Source organism: Branchiostoma belcheri, unplaced genomic scaffold (genome assembly GCF_001625305.1).
Source record: "Branchiostoma belcheri isolate BF01 breed outbred unplaced genomic scaffold, Haploidv18h27 scaffold24, whole genome shotgun sequence".
In the NCBI taxonomy this organism is placed as follows: domain Eukaryota; kingdom Metazoa; phylum Chordata; class Leptocardii; order Amphioxiformes; family Branchiostomatidae; genus Branchiostoma; species Branchiostoma belcheri.
In genome coordinates, this window is record NW_017803843.1 from 2435392 (window position 1) to 2451957 (window position 16566).

Below are 16566 nucleotides of genomic sequence, written 5' to 3' on the forward strand. Positions count from 1 at the left end.
TATTCAAATCAGAGCTATCATCCATAGCAATACCGTGGGAGCCTGTGGCGAGGACAGGGGACCAATCTAAAGAGCTGCGGACACGAGTAGAGGAAGTTCAGGATCTGAGGGATGAAGAACAGCAGCATGGTCTTGCTAAAGTGAGACAAGATGCCCACCACAGCAAACGTCATCCCAGCAAAGTAGCAAAAAGGTGTCTCCCACAAACACCTGGGATGGATACCTGCCAAGGACAAAGATGCAATAATATAGCAATTGTATTGATATACATGTACCTTGGATGTTCATCAGTGTCAAATAGTGAGAAAATAAGCACAACAAAATCCCTTTTCTTTTATAGATACATCAATGCATATGAATTTGTGTTCTCATGTTCAATCATACTTGTTAACTGACTTTTCTCACTCCAAGCAGTTAACTTGTGGGCCAAGACTATATTTTATTAGACATACCATAAGGATAAGATATACATGTATATAACTTACCAGTTGTAGCATAAAAGTGCAAAGGAGACAGCACAAAACGGAATCATGAAGTACAGGGAAAAGATGTGGTCTTCACTGAAGTCACCTGCATTAAAGAAATAATAAAAGGGGTCAATGCAGTATTCATGAGCAAAGACTTTGTCTCGACTCGCATTATTTCCTTCAACCAAGGAGGTTTCAATCAAAAGGATTTTAAACCTCCTTGCTTCAACTCTTATCCCTTGCATTTTACAAGTACAGTACAAAAGTTTGAGAACAATGTACCTGAGAGTTCAAGTAGATTAAAAATGGTGATTGACAGCCCAATGATCAATGACTGCCCAGTCTCCACACCATTGATACCAGCCAGGATATTTATTGCATTGGTGCAGAACACAGCCAACATGCCCATGTAGACATAGTACAGCAGGCCTGTGAAGGGAAATAGAGAGATGTTAATGACTGTGTGAACATTTCTTTAATGTGTAAGATATTGCATTAAGGACATGGTGGGATCACCAAAACACAAAGCACTCTAAGTTGACAGCAGTTTACACATACACACACACATGGCAGTGCAATTTCACATATACACTTAGTATATGTGACAATTTCACATATACACTTAGTATATGTGACAAGTATGTGGAAATTGTCTTACCCAGGTCTATAGACAGTCCTAAGAAGGACCTGAATGGCTTTGGAACAATGATGGTTGTGAGGTCAAATGTAGTGAAGTAGACCATGAGGAGGGGCAGGGAGGCGATGGTGGGCAGCCACAGCTTGTGTCGCCACTTCAGGGCCAGCGCATCATCCACAAACCCCAGGAAGATCATACAGGAGATGGACAGGAGCGCACCCAGGAACTCTACAAACTGGGGAAACAATCATGGTGCTGCCTCAAACTGGTAGCCAGTCTATGGCTTGCTCATGCATGAATAATTGACTTAAACAAACAGACAGACAGACAGATATACATGTAATATCCTGCAAGCATAGTCTGACTTTTTGCCATTTCACCATTATTATTCCAAAGATAAGATGACACATACATCTGCATGTGGGAACTCATGTTGTGTCTGTGGCTTGACTGACACCCAGTACTCCAGGAATGGGAAGGGGATGAACAGGAACATGATGATCAGGAACATGGCTCCACTTATCATCCCTGCTGACTCTGGGCTGCAAAAATAAAACAGCAGAATCAAGTTAGATCATAAACAGCTGACCCAGAGGGCATGATGGACTGACTCAAGCATGAGTGGGGTCAGGTATATAACGTTACATACATATACCAAAATGATGAAAATTATACACAATGTGACTTTCATCATATGCAGTTCGTCACTTGAGGTAGCAAAAGTATAGCTTGTAAAAGTTGTATATTATTAGTTGAACAATTGTTGTGTGCTTACATCTCCTTTTGGACAGTCTTGTTGAGATCTTTCCCTTTGAAGCCAGCCTTCATGAAAACTTCTCCAAACTGGGGGATGACTTTGAGAGTGACCAGCATGCCCAGGGCAGACAGGCAGGTGCTGATGACCAGTGGGTAGTGCATCGTGGTCTCTGGAGTATAAACATCCAAACTGTGCTGTAAGGACAAGATTACATTAGGAAACAAATCACTTTTTGGTACAGATGATTATTTCTGGTTTTAAATCAACAGGCCAAATGCAGCCTGCCAAATGTATCACAAGGCCAAGGGTGTGAAGGCCAAGGGTTTCATTTTTTTAGATATTAAATATCGATCAAGATATGATATAACGTTAATTATACTAAAATACATTTGGTTTGCCTGACTTTTTTTTAGAAACGCAAATATGTTAGGATGAAGGCTCTACTTCGGTAGGAAAAGTGATTGCACATGCAGAGTCGTGATTAGATTACTAAAGCAGTTTTAATACCAGACTGACCAATGAAGTTGAGACCACCACCATGCACCACGATGGATCAAGACGTTCCTACAATGCCGCTACTTTCGGTCGAGTTGGTTGTTTTTGGTTCCACGAGGCGAATCAACCTATAGTTTATACAGTCTCCTGCTTGATGACGTGTTTGTAAATTCACCTGAATGATGTAAGGTTGGTGCAAAGTGTCGCAGACTAGATGGACCTCCTACTCCTGCAGTGCGACTTCTGATCAGCTGATGAACCAACCTTTGACCCGTGGAAACGTAAAAAATATCCTTCCGCAGGAGCTAACAGGCTGCTGACCCCTGACACAATTTAGTACGGCACAAGTAATCGATTCAGTACCAGAACAATAGTTGATGATCATAAAATATCACCATAGAACTGCGTAATTTCAATACTTTTATTGAAAAATGTACAGAATCAGTCTTTTGATGAAGAAGCCTGTGTTTTAGTCGATGGCGTAAGTGTGTTTTTGGAGTGAGTGCTGCGGTTTGCCGTGTCAGACTAGAGTACGTGGCCGTCGCCATCTTAGGGGAGGAGAGCCGGTGTGTGCACGAAAGTCAGCCTGAAGTCAGCTTCTTCTCTCTCTCTCCGACGTCGTTATCACCATGGTAAGTACCGATTCTTTTAGCACATTTTCAGCATTTTTATGTGACAGCGCTTGTGGGTGTGTTGTTAGTCGAAAAGTAAATCAACGCTTCTGCCTCTTTCGTCAAGCTACTGCTCAAGTTGTGGTCACGCTGTTGTCAACGTTTCATGAATATTACTAGTATATCTGCATCACATCTAGCTATTCTAAGGATCAGACGTATACTTCACGTTCTGTCGTCATCTGAAGTGTTGCTGCCATCCCCGGAATACTTCTAAACTAAGATTTCGGTGCTAGATTATATTGTTTATACTGAAATTCCGTAATGCTATGCAAAATGCAACCTGTGAAGGTGTTTCATAAATTTCGTATCTTTTTGTAAATTGTAGGTCCTGTTGGCGGCTGCAGTTTGCACCAAGTCCGGGAAAGGTAAGGAGAAATAAGCTAAAAGAAAAAATGATGATGTTGTTTGGAAATGGAAAACGTAAATTATGATGTTTCCATATCTTTAAATTATCATAACAATATCAGTCGTAAAAGTTCCTCCAGTCTTCCGATGAAATATAATATGATATAGATTTTAATTTGAGAAATATGTGCTGTGACATGTTCAACTCACTGCGTATTCCAGTGGTTAGTGACCCTCCCTCTGGACCAAGAGGTCTTGTGTACGAATCTAGGCTGTTGTTGCTTACTTGATGTGCACACAACTCTCAGAAAGGGTCTCAGTCGGACTGTCCTGTGAATGAAACATTAAGCCATGGTTCACTGTTCATTGTGCTAAACTGGTTATTGTTCTCTTCCTTTGTCAGCCATAATTTCCCGGCAGTTTGTGGAGATGACACGATCCCGTATCGAGGGTTTGCTGGCTGCATTTCCCAAGCTGATGAACACGGGCAAGCAGCACACGTTCGTGGAGACGGAGAGTGTGCGCTACGTTTACCAGCCGTTAGAGAAGCTGTACATGCTTCTCATCACCACTAAGAACAGCAACATCCTGGAGGATCTGGAGACCCTGAGGCTCTTCTCAAGAGTGGTCAGTATTAAACTACATGTATTATACATCCAGCAAAGTGGTTCACAATTGTAGTTTTATTTATGATCAAATAATACATGACTGACCTTGTAGGTCTGTAAACTCATTGTTGGCCTGATATCTGTAAGATTGCTTCACCCTTTTGTTGACGTTCTGTACTTCTTTTCCAGATTCCTGAGTACTGTAAAGTGATGGAGGAGTCAGAAATAGTGGACCAGTCCTTCCCTCTCATCTTTGCCTTTGATGAGATCGTTGCCCTCGGTTACAGAGAGAATGTGAACCTGGCCCAGATTAGAACCTTCACAGAGATGGACTCCCATGAGGAGAAGGTGTTCAAGGCTGTCAGAGAGGTACAGAAAGTAGACTTTGTATACTAGTATCTTTTCAAGGATTTGTATAATGCATATAATCAACTTGGGACAAGATCACCAGAAATTAATTCATTTGGTTTTCCAAATAAAGGTATTTATGAAGACAATTATATGTTGTGTCAAGCAAATGCATTATAGCTACTTCATTTCTTGCATGACAATTGCTTGTTCACCCCTAGTCTCAAGAGCGTGAAGCCATCCAGGAGATGAAAAAGAAAGCCAAGGAGCTGCAAGCTGCCCGACGGGAAGCAGAGAGGACTGGGAAGAAGACTCCCGGGTTTGGTGGGGGATTTGGAGGTGGTTCTCGCTCATCTGGAGAATCAGTTCCTGTCATGGCTGATGATTACAAGCCTGAGCCAGCAAAACCTACATACACAGCACCCAAGTTAGTTGGACTTGGGTTTTTTTTTCTTCAGTTTTTGGACATTTCGTACCATTAATCATTTATACTGGAGTAAGGCAAACCATTCATTTATCTGTGGTGTAAATGTTTGCTGTTTTGTGACGGACAGAGAGAAAGAGAGGATTGTGAATGAAGATTGTGCTAAAATGTATTTTGTTCGATGCACTCCACCAGACCCAGCCCATCAGGCAGAGCCATGAAGCTGGGTAGTAAGGGTAAGGATGTGGACCACTTTGTGGACAAGCTTGTATCAGAGGGCCAGGAGGTGGCCAGCACCAAGTCATCCAGGCAGTCAGCTCAGGCCGCTAAAATAGCCACTCCTGCTATTCACACAGAAAGGTAGGTGGTCATCATATCAGACAGCACAGGAGAGGAATCATTTTTAGAAATATGTAGAGTAGTTCATCTGTACAGCAAGTAAGTTTCTTGTTGTTTTTTTTTGTGGATTTGCTTTAAGAATAATTGTGTTCAAAGTTCAAACCATGCTAAGGCCACACCAATTTAATTTGTTTGTTCTCGGATTTTTTCATGAAAAATGTAAAGCGACAGGGCGGAAAAAAAAAAAACATGCCCAAATGGTAAAGCTAAGGCTGGAAAAAGGGATTGAGAACAAAGCTATGACTATACATGCTAAAACATTGCTGTTTTATAGCCTATGTATCAAGGATCAATTATTGATGTTATTGATTTCTAATTACTAGTAACAAGAATTAATTTTTTTTCTTTTCATTTTGCGATTTTTTGAAGCGGCAATTCCGAGAACCAACAAATTAAATTGGTGTGGCCTAAGGATGGTCTAGAGAATTGCATTGATGTATACATTTGAAGCAAACACTTGCTTAAAGGTTAGTTGAGTAATGTAGATGAAATTTTTGTTGGCACATTTTGAATGTGTACTCTAACGTATCTGCTATACTTTTCCAGTGTCCATCTGCGTATTGAAGAGAAGGTGACTCTGACAGCTAGACGAGATGGTGGCCTGGACAACATGGAGATCCACGGGATGATCTCACTCCGCATATCTGATGAACAGTATGGCAAGATCATCCTCGCTGTAGAAAACCAGGAAGCTCGTGGAGCACAGATACAGGTGGGGATACTGCGTCTGTATGATCCATAATATGCCTGGAAAAAAATTGGCACCAAAACATGTCTTGAACTGGTGTCAGTTTTCTCCCACAAAAGCAATGTTGTAGCTAGCAAGTGTGACACAAGAAGGAGGGCCTGCAAGCCCTTTTTTGTAAGGCGTAATCAGGCCGTTTTAGACTTCATAATTCGTAGGCAGCCTCCACAAAAATCAACGTAATTCGTAATTGGACATTAGCCGCAAATCGTAAAGTCGTAATCAGCTCTGAGACTTTAACGTAATTCGTAATAGGCGGCGAAAATTTTGCGTAATTCGTAATCACTACCCCCCCTTGCAGGCCCTCAAGAAGGCATTTGCAATAGATTTATTTATTTGGAATTTACTTAAAGTCCAATTGCTCACTTTTCCTCACTGTACATTAAAGGCTTCACAAAGTTGATGATAAGGTATGTTTCTTTTTGTAGACACATCCCAATGTGGACAAGAAGCTGTTCCAGTCAAAGTCAGAGATCGGCCTGAAGAATCCCAACAAACCATTCCCCATCAACAATGACATCGGGGTGATGAGATGGAGGCTGCAGTCCAATGATGAGTCCCTCATGCCATTGTCAAGTCAGTACAGCAACAGTATATTCTACTAAATTTCAACAGCGTACACCCTTTTATCAAGTTAAGGGCATTTGCAGAAAAAAACAAAGGGGTATAGATTTGTAGATGGCTCAGAAACTTAACATTTGGAAACTTAAATTGTTAAGTGCCTGCTGATTCGAGACATAATTAAAAAGCAAAGTTTTATTGTCTTATCACCATTTGAAGTAACAAGATGGTTGTGGTTTGTTGCAGTAAACTGCTGGCCCACTGAGAGTGCGGATGGATGTGATGTTAATGTGGAGTATGAGTTGGAACAGGAGCAGCTGGAACTGAATGATGTCGTTATCTCCATTCCTTTGCCGTAAGTACTGTTGTGCTCTGCTCATGCAGACATTGTTGTTAAGGACTAAAACCATGATAAGCAAGATTATAGCAGTAAAACTGCTTTCCCATTGCCATTACATACTTTCAAGTATGTATACTCATGTTGAAAATATTCAGTCAAATTCAATGAGGGAGGGACTAGTACATGTGTTGCAACTAATATACCACTTTCTTGTTAACAGTATGGCTTCCTCTATATTTTTCTACTTGTAGTTTTCTTTCCTCATCAAAGAAAGATAATGCAATTGACCCTTTTGACATGACATTGCTCCTTGTATATTCCTGTTGGTGGAACTTTATATTGTCTGTCCCTCCCAGGTCTGGAGTTGGAGCACCAGTTGTAGGTGACCTGGATGGAGAGTACCATGTGGACAGCAGGAGAGGCATGCTGGAGTGGAGGCTACCTGTCATCGACGCCTCCAACAAGTCAGGCAGCCTGGAGTTCAGCTGTCACGGCCACTCCGATGACTTCTTCCCAGTCTCCGTCTCATTCGTATCCACCAAGTCTTACTGTGATGTCACGGTAGGTTTTACTTTACATTACTCTTGTTGATGAGAGGTAAAGCCACTTGTTTTCCTAAAACACCCCTTTGTTACTTATCTAAGAAACCATTATCATGATTTTGTGCCTTTGCAAACTTTTTCACTGGTAATGCTGAGAATACCTTTGTATGGAGTTACCACTTTACTGTTGTACACAGGTGAGTGGAATAAGAATGGTGGATGGTGGCCAGCCAGTCAAGTACTCATCAGATACAGCATTGCTGGTGGAGAAGTACGAGATACTTTAACATGGTAGAACAGATGGATGGGACACAACAGGGGGGAAAGGCCATCCAATAGTCGTCAATTAGAATGAAAATGTACTTTCGGACTGATTGTAAATGTTTCAAAGTTGTAAGGGAAACAGAAACAGGACAGGATGACTGGGGGGGGGGGGATAGGGTACGAAATAAACCTGTCACATCAAGAACATGGTATGGTAAATAGACAATTATGTAGTCAACATGAAGAACTTTTTCAGTTGTTTCTATATGCTGTAGTCAGCATTTCCTCTCCAGCAGCATGCTAGTAGTATATTTTATTTCTAACTGTAGGTCTGTCACATCAGTATGAAAAGGCCTGTTTTACATTGTGCAAAGGAATACAATGTGTTTACAATGCATTCCATCAGACTAATGCAGAATGAAATGACTTTACACGGTACGTACTGCAAGATATATTTGCCTCAGAGTCAGAATCAGATATGGGCATCACTGCAACATGATGATTGTAACATAGTATAAAGGTCATCTTTGCATCACTGGTACTACCAACACAACCTTAACTTGTGCTACATTAGCATGCAAGAAATGACCATAGTAAATGTAGTTTAAGTTCTTGATCTTCAATAGTGTCCGAATACCATGTTCTTAATTTATTTCAACTGCACCTGATTTTGTGACACTTTTCTTGTCTCACTGTCAGCAGAACTACCGACAGTGGTACTTGCCACAAAAGCAGAAGTTACCTACAGTATGATAAAATGGGTCAGAACTAGAAGATTAGAGAATTTGAAATAAAACAAATATTAGACATATGAATAAAATCAAGATTCCCTGATGTGGATATAGTGTACTGTTAAAGCATTTTGGATGTTACATTCTGACAGTTACGGCTCGCACTCTGACGAATAATGTTTAAAAGTGGCAATAAGATGTATTATTACATGGGGTTAGGAAGACCAGTTTTTCACTTTCAAAACTTGAGATGCAAAAATTTTTTTCATCATTTGGAGAGATAAGTATTGGATAAGCTAGGCTCAATGACTTGGACTATAGAATGATTTTAGATGCACTTTTGTTAGAAGGGACAATACACCATACCTGTAGCCCATGATAATATACATTTGTAACTGTCAGAGCATTATGCACATCCTGGTATGTCAAGATGATGTGTGAAGACCCTAAATCTAATATTTCTGTATCTACCTTGTATATTGCTATAGCTATGATAGTATTAAGTATGAAATAAAAGTGTATTTGGAACCATGATTTTTCACCATTCATTTGGGTGTACATGTGTATTACTACCTTCGCCAAGAAGGTTGTTTTCCGTTTATGTCTGTGTATGTGTGTATGTATGGGGTTTAGCATGATAACTCAAGAAGCTTTTGATGGATTGTCATGAAAGTTGGTAGTTGGGTAGGTCTTGATGAGACCTTAAATTGATTTGGCCTCCTGGCAGCTTGTTATGGTACTGCAGTGGAACTTCCGGATTTAATATTTCTCGATCTGGACATGCAAGGGTTATGAATTTTGGATAGTATTGGTAGGCACTCGGCCAATGGCAAAGCTCAACGATCTTCAGCTCTCTCTGGTTGATTTTGCCATCCCCAGGACCCAATCACTTCTCTTATTTTTATGCCCATTAGGATTGATATAGATCAATGGATTGTATATCCTGATTGGCTATTGTATTTTTCAAATTAACCAATCAGCTGCAATTTTGCTTGTCACCTTATGACTTTATGATTATACCCGCTGGAGGTCGCTTTTAAGCATCCAATGTAAAATCCCATTGTAGATTTTCTCACCCTGCAATAATTTTGTATTCCGCTAAAGGGCGCTTCTGTTACGCGGTCAAGATGAAGTTCAACAATGGCGACCATTTGGGTTGTTCTGAGTCTTCTGATCTTTAATGCATGGACAGAAACAAGGAGTTGTTGCTCAATAAAGGTAATTTCAAGTTAAATTGCATCGTCTGTGTAGTTTATATACTTTCTAGATGTCATGACCTTATTTGCATAATCTATGACAAGATATTAGAATAGTGTTCTTTCTTAAGATAAGGGTGAAGGATATGATCAAATGATCAAATGATCAAATGATTCATGCAATTGAGGCTCTTATTTGCGAAATAAATTAGTTCCACCAGAAGGGTTAACATTATTTGGTGAGGGTATGAGGTCATGGATCTCTTTGTTATACATGTATCTCATACTCATAGCTATCAGTTGACAGTGTACATGATAAGGTTTTATGTTCCACTTCTATGTAAACATGTATGATGTTCTCACCCCTGTATCTGTCAAACTGTTAAGACTTGGACTTGATTCTTGTACCATTGGTACTGATAATTAGGATGCATCGATTGTAGAATTAAACCCTCTCCCCTTCTATGCAACATTATCAACAAAATCTAGAACACTTGGCAAAGCACAAATCTGTCAGACATATTAACACATAGTATGGCTACATTTACCTAGGTGTCCCTGAGAAAATTTCCGAACACAGGATTACTTATTGATATACCGCAACAACTGTGAAGAATTTCTCAGACATTTCGAGTTAGAATCTTTAATTTCATATTCTTATAACATACGAGTCTGAGTGAGTGACATAGCGCACCCAGCGATAAGGAACATAGGACTGTTCATGGTCAAACAACCTCAAGAATCTAATCTGCAGGCGGGAGCAGATATACATGGGCAGTTCAAACTTCAGGCTGACTGGGCCTAACTCCAGCCTCGTGGATGGTGTTCTGTTTGCTACTGCCAGCTGTAGAAAGGGATAGTAGAGGGAAAATACTTAGTAATAAATGCCACAAAAAGCCAACATGTCCAGAGCAATCAGATCTATATAGCAACACAGCTTAGGTCATGAGTTGGAGTTAGTGAGATGTTATGATTGATTTAAAAGAAATAGAAAACATGAGGGCATAAAGGTAACGGAAACAAAGTTTCCAGTCCTACATCAAAACATGGAGGTAGAAAATGTGATTTTTTACCTCCATGATTAAAATAACTATTATCAACTACAGGTTGAAAGACATCAAGGCAGAGCAACAATGCTGCAACGCTGACCTTAAATCTGGCTGTGAGCTCTGTGGCACCTGGGAACTTCTTTATGTTCCATGCCACCACATGTTCCTGTGCCTTGAACTCTACATTTTGACCTGGGCCACTCAACTGGTGTGACACACTGTCAACAGAGGAGAAAAATTAGTCATTCACTTTGTCTACTTACAGAAAAATCTGTTTCAAGTTTCAAAAACATGAATCATACACTTGGACATTTACCTGGTTGTTGACTTTGGAACGGGAACTCTGACCATCACATTGACAGCATGACTGCACAAACAGACAAGAAGTACATTTCCTATTATTTCAAGTACATTCCTGAGTTATTTCATGATACATGTACAAAATTATGATGTAAACATTACCAGCAGAATCTATGTTATCTACATGCTGGACAGTCAGGAATTGAATATCAGAAATTGATATTCTCAAACATTCAACAATAATGAGATGATGACCTTGTAGAAGGGACATCACAGAAAACCTTCAGCACCAGCTCCATGTCCCTGTAGTTAACAAAGTGTCCAGAATTTATGTTGATGATTTAACTCGATGTGGCTGAATGTACTATCTAACGTCACATGTTATTTATCGGCAAACATCACCAACTGCAAAACCTGACCAGAGAAAATACTGCAGTACTTAGACAGTATTTAGGAGTGCATAAAATATTGCTTAAGACAGAGAAGGATGGAGGAAGCTGGTGATGGATGTGAGCACAGTCCCCGACCCTCCAGACAAGGATAAGATAGGGTGAAGGTGTGACAATTTTGCCAGTCTGTGTGCAACATTTAGTTGTTTCCATTGATAATCTGAAGCTATGCCACATGAGTGAGGAAGGGAAGGCGTGCAGTTTGGCAAGTAACAAGTAGGTGGCGTTACTAGTTCAATGGGGAATGCTGGCAGATTGCCAGTAAATGTAGGGAATACTTTAGTAGGGTTTTTGCATACAGTAAGAACTTGTGTCAGCTTCTTTGTTTAACTTCATTTACAATACTAGTGATTTACATACAAATGAAACAAATCTGTCAGTGCAGTTCAAAGTGGATACAGCTACCATATCAGTAGCCAACCTGCATTTTAAAAATGCCGCTTAAAAAAATAATATACTGCTTTTCATGGAAAGCTAGCAGAGAAAGGTAACAATCAGATAACAACACATGTACAGCATTAGCAAAAAACAAGAAACAACGACATTGATTGATTCTTCAATATGTAAACTGTGAGTTAGAAAGACCCGTCGGGGACTCAAACTTAATCCACTTCCTGCTGCTAAATCCTATGATTGATACTAGATTTGGTACAAAAAGACTACCCCAGAATGGAAAAGCCTAAAAGATGAAACCCAAATCATCTATCTATGGTGACCCAAAATGCCATAGATGACAAATTGTATCTCTGAGTCACTCTATCAGGGCTGTACAGTGTATTTAAAAATTCTACTGTTTTGCCAGCACAGCAGTGAGGTATAGGTTACTGTGTATTTCCCTTGAAAAGTCTACAGGAGAAGTTGGCAGCAGTGGTTGATTGAGACACAAGCTGCAGGGTTAGTTTTTTAGTGGATTGTGTCTGACCTGGTGCTGTCCTGGTCATTCACTGTTGGGAAGAGTCTGAAGGGCAGTAGGGAAGGCAGGTCTCCTGATGCCTGGTACTTCATCACTGGAAACTGAACAAACAGTCAAACTCATGCTTGGCTGTTAAATGGGAAAGACCTACCAGTATCAAAACACACACACACACACACACACACACACACTTACACTCTCCAAATGCATGCCATGACTTATATAAGTTATAACGCATGTGACAAATACATTTTGTACTACCAGGTATCTACAAATGGAAGAAAAACTGCAACTTGATGAAAGAAAGACTTTACCCATAAACCAAACTGTAGTTTTGGCATTTAAGGCTTATCTGATTGCAATCACATTATAATTGGCAAAAGAAATGGCCTTGCATGAGCAACATATTTCTTGGTACAGGGCTAATATGATAAACATGTACTTAGGCAAATGTGCAATAAAGCCACATTATACTAGTATGATGCACCTATATGATGGAGGGTTTTCCACGACGATCATGCCATACAGAACTTGGTGCAATATTAGTAGACTACGTTTAATTCTTAAACTATTGCACCCGTTTATTGTTAATTCTACGACCATCATCGTGCATCGTATGATGTACTACATGTATTATGTAACTGGGACTTAAGACAGAAGTAAAGGTAGACTTAGTTATTTGGTTATTTCGGGATATTGACATATTTCATAATGCTATCTTCCTCAAGATTGTGAGGGAAAACTACTAAGGCCATGATACACAAATGAACGGCCATGCTTCGCTTCTGACAGCTGTTTGCTCAAAATATCTCTCTAGATGTATGACCCTGGAGCAGGACAGGATTTGCAACGCCATCACAAACATCATTGTTTACGTCACCAGTGTCCTCTGAAATGTTTCTTGTTTGGTGTGAACTTTTTTTTCACAATGCAACAAAGGTGTTTCTGTTTTTACCTTCATAATGTAATCAACAATTTTCTGTGAAACATTATGTTGGTTCCTATACCAAATCCTCAGGACAAGTCATACCTGTTGACTCAGAAGAGGTACTGAGCATGAAATTCCCTCCCAATCAGATTAATCGCATCACTATTTCACAAAACTAATTTGTTTTAATTTAATGATAGCATACTTCAAGTGGCAAATCATTAACCAAAGCTCTTTTGATTGACTTAAGTGTTTGGCTCTAAAGCACCACTTTGTGAAATCTAATATTGTAAAATTACAGCATGTCCAAACTGTAGTACTGATTAGATATTATCTGACTTATTTCAACATTGAGCTGCTCCATTTCCAATTGCCCGCTTTCCTTCATCATTGGATGACAGCCTGTTAACATACCAAAGTCTGTAGTTCGCTATCTACCTGTCCCAGGACACCTGCTTAATGTAAGGATGGATGCTCAATCATTCATCTGTCCAGGGCATGAAAAATTGATTTCTACTACATGCACTGTTTTAGTGACGAAATGATGCTTGTGGAGGCTGATCTTATGTTACCTCTCCCTGTGGAGGGTGAATGGTCAGCACTCTGCTCTGTCCAAACTCTGACAAGTCCACACTCTCATGGAAGCTACACTCATCGATGTGGGCATGGCTGTTATAACCTGTAGGCAACAGGAAAAAACATTGTTCATGATTTACAGCTCCAATCTTAGCATTTAATAAAAGGAAATTAAAGAACAAGGGTGATGCTTGGTGAATTATTTAGCAACTGATGGAAACATGGCGCTAAGTACCATAAAAATTACAGGTTTAATCACATAGCAACAATTCTTCCTGTGTACAAGCATATAAAGAAGTTGGGCCTTTGGGAGAAGTGTAGGTGGGAATGGAGCAAGAACTAAGGTGGAAAAAGTAGCTAGCAAACATTCTACTTGCCAACTTTCAGGAAAGTTAATGACATTAACCATCCTGCCTTCTAGCAAGAGGTGCTCATTATCACGCCATGACAATGACACAAGGGGTAAAGAAATCCCCCTGCTCTAATTTGAATATTTTGCATGTAATAATGCTAGCAGGGGTCCTTTTCAAAGATATTGGGTTAATCAAATCTAGGTTCCCTAGAGAACTCTTAAGTCCCCCGTGTGCCCTTATGAGTAATGCAATGCTGTTCCAAGGTTAGTATGATTCAAGATTGCTTCACAAGTAAACACGATCCTCCAGTTTTCATCCAAATGATGTGTTCAAAAAGTTCAAAAGTTGGCTCCAATAACGTCCATCAACAGGTGATCAGAAGATAAAACAGCTCAGAATTTACAAAATGTATTGTACATCTACATGTGACTGGTAGAGTCATACACCCTTTTGCAGTGCAGCAGCTATGGATAGAATCTTTTGAAGATTCATTGGCAGCCTTAGTGGCAGCATGCAACAGTCCAATATCTCAACATTAGCTATTATTTCTATGTTTTAATACTTCGGGCACATGGTATCTGTACATCTGCCATACTTTCATCATTTCTTGTTACAATATAATTCATAAGTGTCAGCTGATGACAAACATAGATGGCAAGGACTCATGCTGAAGTGTGAGGTTTTACCTCGAAGGGTTCAATGTTTTACAACTACCAAATATATACAATGTATATGAAAGACTTTGGGGCATGCTGGTTTTATGGTCCCCAATACTACAAGCTGACATGCTACCTAATAGGGGTCACTGATACACACCATGCAACAAATCTGTGACAACAGACACATAAAAATCTATAAAACATTCCAAATGCTTTTTTATGCATATCAACCTCAATGTTTAGATGTTTTGCACAGAAAAAAACAACAAAGTACATTATACTAGTAAAATATTCTTCCTTCCAGTACAGTACACTTGTTCTTCCTCCTGCTTATCATCCTTGTGGACCACTCCATGCACCACTGAGCTCCACACCAGTCTATCTGCTATCAAATGTTAACGTGTCCCTAAATGCATATGTACAGCCTGCCAATCAACTTGTGGACAAAAAGGTTATGGCCACTAAAGCATGACCTGCAATAAATGCATTATCAAACCACTTGTGTGCAGATAACAGCCCATTTCCCTAAACCCCTTTGATCACAGCTGTTATCTGTGAAAAGGCATATAAATGCAATTGGAAGGATGAGTAATGGAGGAAAGACAGGGTCAGTAGCCCCTGCTGTGGCTAATGGACATCAAACCTCCGGAACAACAACTGATGGAGAGGCCACGGCCATGGCTGCCAGGCTGACTACACTCAACTTCAGAATCTAAACCTCACAGTCAGTGATAGGATGAACAGTGGTCCACTATGACTCAGGAAAATTGGTGATGGGTTGTATGACAGCAGCACAAAACCAATCTCAAAAATTTGTGCAAGGCCAAAAGTGTGATAATTTAAGATATTAAGTATCAATAAAGAAACTCTGTGTCCCAAAGAAATCCCATGTTGTGATGAAGAAAGCTTCTGAGTGTGAGTGATTATCAGTGTGAGTGAATCCAGAGGAGTGACAAGCCCTTCTGGGAGATATTGAGGATCTGAAGATTGAGACAGGCAAGTGTATTTTAAAGTCTGTCTTGGGGACATTTAGTCAGCTTCTGTGAGACTTGTTACAACTCCATGACAGTGACAGATGTTGTAACTTTCCATAAGTGAAGATGAGTCATTGCTTCTATACATCTTGTCATCTCATATGTCTGACACTGAGTGTTTCTATTACTTATAGATACCACTATGTCTTGCTAATATTATGTTCAATGAATCATATCATAAATACATCTTAAATATAGCTGCCAAGGCACTTATGGGGCATTTATGTGCAGAAAACATGAGACCATGACTTTCAAAAATCATCATTAATCAACAAAATGGCCATTTGAACAAAATATATCACTGCTCTTGGTCTTATTTTCCCTGTGATGGTACCAGATCTGAATCAGGCACTAAGCCTGGATTTTGATTTCCTCTTCTATTTATTTTTATTAGAGGGCCTGCAAGGGGGGTAGTGATTACGAATTACGCAAAATTTTCGCCGCCTATTACGAATTACGTTAAAGTCTCAGAGCTGATTACGACTTTACGATTTGCGGCTAATGTCCAATTACGAATTACGTTGATTTTTGCGAGGCTGCCAACAAATTACGAAGTCTAAAACAGCCTGATTACGCCTTACGAAAAATGGCTTGCAGGCCCTTTTATTATACACAACCACCTTATTGTCATGTTCAAATATGATCACACAATTCATGAGTACTTATGCGATATAATTTACAGGGAGGGTTTCCACTGTAAATGCAACTTAAACTTATTGTAACTTGTGTTGATTCAAGAAAACTAATATTTGAAATCCAATTCATAATCTCT

At 39.8% G+C, this 16566-nt stretch overlaps 3 protein-coding genes across 3 annotated transcripts in view; 1 reads left to right on the plus strand and 2 right to left on the minus strand.

Moving 5' to 3' along the window:
* Positions 1–17: 17 nt before the first annotated feature.
* On the minus strand, positions 18–2665 carry LOC109470942 (UDP-N-acetylglucosamine--dolichyl-phosphate N-acetylglucosaminephosphotransferase-like). The gene is given in 8 exon segments (XM_019770037.1): positions 18–191; positions 193–223; positions 486–570; positions 750–896; positions 1126–1339; positions 1517–1646; positions 1880–2055; positions 2378–2665. Coding segments are annotated over 8 exon segments (981 nt in total). The 5' UTR covers positions 2402–2665.
* Positions 2666–2864: 199 nt separating this feature from the next.
* On the plus strand, positions 2865–8885 carry LOC109471133 (coatomer subunit delta-like). The gene is made up of 11 exons (XM_019770361.1): positions 2865–2988; positions 3356–3395; positions 3779–4002; positions 4173–4352; positions 4553–4758; positions 4951–5115; positions 5701–5866; positions 6328–6475; positions 6707–6815; positions 7157–7361; positions 7540–8885. The coding sequence occupies exons 1-11, from the start codon at positions 2986–2988 to the stop codon at positions 7627–7629; spliced, it is 1536 nt and encodes a 511-aa protein (XP_019625920.1). The 5' UTR covers positions 2865–2985; the 3' UTR covers positions 7630–8885.
* A 602-nt stretch (positions 8886–9487) lies between these two features.
* Positions 9488–16566, minus strand: part of LOC109471134 (AP-4 complex subunit mu-1-like) — a 16535-nt gene continuing 9456 nt past the window's right edge. The window contains exons 10-16 of the mRNA XM_019770363.1: positions 16502–16506; positions 13745–13890; positions 12254–12345; positions 11138–11185; positions 10899–10949; positions 10683–10800; positions 9488–10377 (exon numbers count right to left, since the gene is read on the minus strand). Of these exons, the coding sequence (XP_019625922.1) occupies positions 10183–10377; positions 10683–10800; positions 10899–10949; positions 11138–11185; positions 12254–12345; positions 13745–13890; positions 16502–16506 (655 nt within the window). The 3' untranslated portion in view covers positions 9488–10182. The remainder of the gene's footprint in view (positions 10378–10682; positions 10801–10898; positions 10950–11137; positions 11186–12253; positions 12346–13744; positions 13891–16501; positions 16507–16566) is intronic.

Bases quoted from the DNA above. Each gene is read 5' to 3' on its own strand.
- LOC109471133 (XM_019770361.1), top strand. The intron at 4,353-4,552 runs GTACAGAAAGTA...GTTCACCCCTAG, and splicing joins TGTTCAAGGCTGTCAGAGAG to TCTCAAGAGCGTGAAGCCAT. The intron at 7,362-7,539 runs GTAGGTTTTACT...TGTTGTACACAG, and splicing joins AGTCTTACTGTGATGTCACG to GTGAGTGGAATAAGAATGGT.